This window comes from Oncorhynchus clarkii, chromosome 21, assembly GCF_045791955.1.
Source record: "Oncorhynchus clarkii lewisi isolate Uvic-CL-2024 chromosome 21, UVic_Ocla_1.0, whole genome shotgun sequence".
Lineage (NCBI taxonomy): Eukaryota > Metazoa > Chordata > Actinopteri > Salmoniformes > Salmonidae > Oncorhynchus > Oncorhynchus clarkii.
Window position 1 is genome coordinate 15176951 of NC_092167.1, and position 6293 is coordinate 15183243.

At 45.4% G+C, this 6293-nt stretch overlaps 1 protein-coding gene across 1 annotated transcript; it reads right to left on the reverse strand.

Moving 5' to 3' along the window:
- Positions 1 to 472: 472 nt before the first annotated feature.
- LOC139379152 (F-box DNA helicase 1-like) lies at positions 473 to 4504 on the reverse strand. The gene is made up of 5 exons (XM_071121993.1): positions 4460 to 4504; positions 3037 to 3232; positions 2734 to 2859; positions 1483 to 1589; positions 473 to 712 (listed from the first exon to the last, which is right to left on the reverse strand). The coding sequence occupies exons 1-5, from the start codon at positions 4502 to 4504 to the stop codon at positions 473 to 475; spliced, it is 714 nt and encodes a 237-aa protein (XP_070978094.1).
- Positions 4505 to 6293: the final 1789 nt, after the last annotated feature.

Below are 6293 nucleotides of genomic sequence, written 5' to 3' on the forward strand. Positions count from 1 at the left end.
TCGAGAGCATCAAAACGTCTGCAGGCGACTCATCTACAAATCCCCTTGCATCATAAATAACAAATCATTATTATGTATAGATCTGTTACTCAGTCAATATACCCATGATACATTGTGGTTTTGATCCTCTCGAACACGGCCACCTGCCTCATCCCAAAAGGCACCCTATTCTTTATATGGCAGTTTGTTGGCGGGTTTGAAGTCATCTTATTCCATCCAAACACTAATACACTTTAAATTGCATTCCAAACTAACCACAAATACTTGTTTTTACTGTTTCCATTAGAGTATTGGCAACTGTGTCTTTATGGAAACAATGGACATGACTTATGATGATGCTTATGTTGTTAACCTCAAAGTACTCAAACTGATGACACATCTGTTTCTTTGTGCACTCTGACCGACTGACTAGTTATTACAGCTGGCTCACAGGTCTGACTGGTTAGCTGTTGGTGGAATGTGGGCCATTCTTTTAGAACTTCTGCACCCACACCTGTCTGAAATGATTAGGTCTGGTTGAGAGACATTGCAAATCAGAATGTGGTATGGTGGTAGGGAGGAGGAAGTGGGGTCTTACGTATTGGAGTGGCAGCTTGCACATGGCGAGGGGCCAGACGGGCATGATGTGGTTATGACACTCCCGCACGGAGCAGCATGGGGGCTGTCCCTCAGTCAGCAGGGTGCTGGTCAACTCTGTCCTCAGGAAGTACTCCTGGGGAACAACAGGAAGTTAAAGGGTTAATTAACCATGGGAGGAGTTAGCCTGGTCCCGTATTCACAATGAGTCTCAGAGCAGATCAGAGTGCTGATCTAGGATCAGTTTTGCCTTTTCGATCACAAGGAAAATAATTATATACAGGTGGCCCTGGCCCTACATCAGCACTCCTGCTCTGAGAAGCTTTTTGAGCCTTGGTCCCATACTGTAGTGCTTCCTACTCTCCAATCACTGTCAAGCCATACACACAGAGGGTTGGCTAACAACACAGACAAGACCACCAGGCTATGGGAGGCGGCTTTCACAGAACACAAATTCAATTGGAACACATTCACTTGCACAGTTACGTGCTCATTTGCGCCACATAAATGTCACCCAAAGAGGAATGAGGCTTTCTCAGAATTACATTACCACAACATCCTGCTTCAATGAACAGCTTGTACATTTCTCTGAGAAGGTGCTTGAGAAATAACACACGTAAAAGAAAGAAAGAAAGAAAGAAAGACTGGGAATAGGAGAGAGTTAAGTAGAGCGAAGGAGAGGATCATGGAGGGGTAGTGGGGGTGGAGTAGAAGAATAGAGAGAGAGAAGTGAAGAGGGATGAGTGTAGTGGAGGGGGTCAGTGCCAGAGGAGGTTGCTGAGGGGAGGACGACTCATAATAATGGTCTGAATGGAATCAAACATTGTTTCCATGTGTTTAATACCATTCCAGCCATTATTATGAGCCGTCGTCCACTCACCAGCCTCCAGTGTTCAGTGCTCTCACCCCAGCCAGTGTGAGGATGTTGGTGATGTTCTTGGTGATGACCAGAGAGCTCTTGGCCCGAGTCACCGCCACATACAGCAGGTTCCACTCATCGTCTGGGACGTCACCTAGAGGACGAGGGAGAAAACAGTGGAGTCAGCTACTAACATCAAATCAAATTTATTTATATAGCCCTTCGTACATCAGCTGATATCTCAAAGTGCTGTACAGAAACCCAGCCTAAAACCCCAAACAGCAAGCAATGCAGGTGTAGAAGCACGGCGGCTAGGAAAAACTCCCTAGAAAGGCCAAAACCTATGAAGAAACCTAGAGAGGAACCAGGCTATGTGGGGTGGCCAGTCCTCTTCTGGCTGTGCCGGGTGGAGATTATAACAGAACATGGTCAAGATGTTAAAATGTTCATAAATGACCAGCATGGTCGAATAATAATAAGGCAGAACAGTTGAAACTGAAGCAGCAGCACAGTCAGGTGGACTGGGGACAGCAAGGAGTCATCATGTCAGGTATTCCTGGGGCATGGTCCTAGGACTCAGGTCCTCCGAGAGAGAGAAAGAAAGAGAGAATTAGAGAGAGCATATGTGGGATGGCCAGTCCTCTTCTGGCTGTGCCGGGTGGAGATTATAACAGAACATGGCCAAGATGTTCAAATGTTCATAAATGACCAGCATGGTCGAATAATGATAAGGCAGAACAGTTGAAACTGGAGCAGCAGCACGGCCAGTTGGACTGGTGACAGCAAGGAGTCATCATGTCAGGTAGTCCTGGGGCATGGTCCTAGGGCTCAGGTCCTCCAAGAGAAAGAGAGAAGGAGAGAATTAGAGAACGCACACTTAGATTCACACAGGACACCGAATAGGACAGGAGAAGTACTCCAGATATAACAAACTGACCCTAGCCCCCCCGACACATAAACTACTGCAGCATAAATACTGGAGGCTGAGACAGGAGGGGTCAGGAGACACTGTGGCCCCATCCGAGGACACCCCCGGACAGGGCCAAACAGGAAGGATATAACCCCACCCACTTTGCCAAAGCACAGCCCCCACACCACTAGAGGGATATCTTCAACCACCAACTTACCATCCTGAGACAAGGCTGAGTATAGCCCACAAAGACCTCCGCAACATACATTAACCAATGTTCTGATTTGGCGTAGGTCGTAGACCAATGCAAACAGTCATTGGCCTTAGATAAGATTTGGTATTTGGATATGGTTTTCCAACTGCCTAATGATTGCACACACACACACACCTCCTGAGCAGCTGGAAAGTCTGGGTAAGTTGTGGGCGGCACAGGGGACCTTAGCAAAGTCATCAGTGATCACCACCGTGTCAAACTCCAGACCCTTTGACTTATGGACTGTCCCCAGGATAAAATCTAAGAGATAAAAGAGAGACAGCAGGGGAGGGTTGATACAAATGAGAAAGATCAGACTCAAATACAAATACAGCAATTCATAACTCTGTGTCTGTACAGTGGTGAGTGTGTGTGTGTTTGTTTGCAGTATGTACCTGTGTGCATATGTGTGTGTACAGTATGTAACTGTGTGTGTACCTGCGTGTTGGGCCTCTCTCTCTGTGCAGCCGTAGAGGCGTTCCACCAGCTCAGGGATGCGGCTGTTGTATTTCTCCACCATGGAGAGTTTGCCCTCCAACTCACGGTCCTCTGTTTTTTTAGCGTAACTCTTCAGTCCAAAGTAGCCCCCCAGACTCTGCTGGGTGAACCTACGGATGAAGCTGTAACTTGATGCCTAGAGAACAGGGAGAGAAGGAGAAGGGAGCACGTTTAAAAAGGGAGAGAGCTAGTTACACTGCAGAGTAGAGCTAAACCTATTGACACAAAAGACCCTTACCAATAAAACAATGAGCATTGAGAGAGCCAAGGCAGGATACTGTCTTACCAAAAACAGTACAACATAGTAATTCACTTGTATTAGAATTGCAGAACTGAGGCAAGGGGCAGTGTGTTGCACCACTCACCTCGAGAGCGGTTGTTTTCTGGCTGCATCAGAACCCAAATGTCCATGATTCTTTTCAGCCCAAAATTCTCCAACCCTTGGAGTGGAAAATACGTCTTACACAAGACCCACAGCGGGAGTCTGACTGCTTGGTTGAACACTGAGACAGCACTGCTAACTTACCCCGGCCAGAACTCAACCCTGTAGTCAGGGGGCGCAGTGAGTCCACAGCCTTACCCCACACACAGCCTGTGGATAGACAGACAGACACGCACATTAAAAGGGCATGTTGCACTATATACTTCCACAAATCTAACAAAGTAGATGATGATGATGATGATGATATTCCTCCTAAAAACAGTATTTATGCAAAAACGTAGTAAAATATACATATTTTCTCCATTTGAATTACATTGATCAAAAACATATTGCATCTTTGATGTCACGAATGGAACAGCCTGGTGGTGGCGGCAGTGAACTACAACCGCTGTTTACCGGCATGCACGTTTGGTCAAAATGCGAGAAGATGGGAAGAAACCGGCTCGTGAGGTTAGGGCAGGCAGACTGGGCCAGGGGAACACCTGGTGCTTCAGTCATATGCGGGGCTCAATTTCCCCCTAAACGATTGCGATGCCTACCAACAGTGGAAGAGTGATTTAAAAAAATTATGAAACTAGCCAACTAAGTGCACCGTGCCATGCAAAACGAACTGGCCCACTTGTCGTATTGGGCCTTATTTGAAGGATGAAACTAATCAGAATGTTGAATAGCAACCTAATTCTGCAATCTTCCCTTTACAACAAACTGATCTAATCAGAACCAAATAAACAAATAAGAGCATAGTCGTCATGGAACACCATGGATATTTTACCGGCATGTTTACACAATTCAGAACATCTACTTTAGACCTAGAAATATGAAGTAGGTGGACAAAGTAAACAACATAGTGGGTCACTTTCAGTGACAACTAAGAGCGATAAAGCGTGAGGATAAACTCCTTTGTTTTGGTCCCATGCCTACCCATGTGAAGATGCTGTGTGAAGGTGTGAGAGCGAAGTCTTGCATCTTACTAAACGCAACGTAATTTTGCTGAGTCAACCTTCAAAAGGCCCAGTGCAGCCGTTCTTATATATCATTTCTGGGTAACAATTAAGTCATTTACTGTCATAGTTTTACATTAAAATGGTCACAAAGAAACATACCTTTTAAGAGAGAAGGGCACCAAAGCGGTGCATTAACCACAGAGTGGATCAATCCCGCGAGCGGAGTGGTCTAATGGGAGTGATATTTAATCTGAAAAGTAGCTGTTATTAGGCGAGAGGTTTGGAACTCTTATTATATTCATGTACAGTCGTGGCAAAAAGTTTTGAGAATGACACAAATATTAATTTTCAAAGTCTGCTGCCTCAGTTTGTATAATGGTAATTTGCATATACTCCAGAATGTTATGAAGAGTGATCAGATGAACTGAAGTTAATTGCAAAGTCCCCCTTTGCCATGCAAATGAACTGAATCCCCCAAAAACATTTTCACTGCATTTCAGCACTGCCACAAAAGGTCCAGCTGACATCATGTCAGTGATTCTCTCGTTAACACAGGTGTGTGTTGACAAGAACAAGGCTGGAGATCACTCTGTCATGCTGATGGAGTTCGAATAACAGACTAGAAGCTTCAAAAGGAGGGTGGTGCTTGGAATCATTGTTTTTCCTCTGTCAATCATAGTTACCTGCAAGGAAACACGTGCCGTCATCATTGCTTTGCACAAGAAGGGCTTCACAGTCAAGGATATTGCTACCAGTAAGATTGTACCTAAATCAACCACTTTTGGATCATCAAGAACTTCAAGGAGAGCGGTTCAAATGTTGTGAAGAAGGCTTCAGGGCGCCCAAGAAAGTCCTGCAAGCACCAGGACCGTCTCCTAAAGTTGATTCAGCTGTGGGATCGGGGCACCACCAGTACAGAGCTTGCTCAGGAATAGCAGCAGGTAGGTTTGAGTGCATCTGCACACACAGTGAGGCGAAGACTTTTGGAGGATGGCCTGGTGTCAAGAAGGGCAGCAAAGAAGCGACTTCTCTCCAGGAAAAACATCAGGGACAGACTGATATTCTGCAAAAGGTACAGGGATTGGACTGCTGAGGACTGGGGTAAAGCCATTTTCTCTGATTAATCCCCTTTCCGATTGTTTTGGGCATCCGGAAAAAAGCTTGTCCAGAGAAGACAAGGTGAGCGTTACCATCAGTCCGGTGTCACGCCAACAGTAAAGCATCCTGAGACCATTCATGTGTGGGGTTGCTTCTCAGCCAAGGGAGTGGGCTCACTCACAATTTTGCCTAAGAACACAGCCATGAATAACACATCCTCCGAGAGCAACTTCTCCCAACCATCCAGGAACAGTTTGGTGATGAACAATGCCTTTTCCGGCATGATGGAGCACCTTTCCATACGGCAAAATTGATAACTAAGTGACTCGGGGAACAAAACATCAATATTTTGGGTCCTAATGGGAGGGATATTTAATCTGAAAATTAGCTGTTATTAGCTGAGAGGTTTGGAACTCTATTTGTTATTATATTCATGTATACGGCCTGGTGATGTTACCAGGCAAGCCAAAACTCCACCCGGGAAAGTGACATTATCAACAAAAATCACAGTAGCAATCTTTCCCCATTGAAAGCTGTGCAGCCAAGCCTGAATTCAAGCAATATTGACACACACAGTTTACATTTGGATTATAGCTCCTGTCCAAATGTTGTGAATCATATACTCTTTGTCCAGTTTTTAGGTACACCACCTCGTTCACAAAAATGGTTCACTCCTACAGACAGTGAGATTAGTGGCCTTGGCTTGCTACATA

Bases quoted from the DNA above. Each gene is read 5' to 3' on its own strand.
- LOC139379152 (XM_071121993.1), bottom strand. From the start codon at position 4,504: ATGCAAGACTTCGCTCTCACACCTTCACACAGCATCTTCACATGG. The intron at 3,233-4,459 runs GTAGGCATGGGA...CCTGTTCTCTAG, and splicing joins CACACAGCATCTTCACATGG to GCATCAAGTTACAGCTTCAT. The intron at 2,860-3,036 runs GTACACACACAG...TTTATCTCTTAG, and splicing joins GAGAGAGGCCCAACACGCAG to ATTTTATCCTGGGGACAGTC.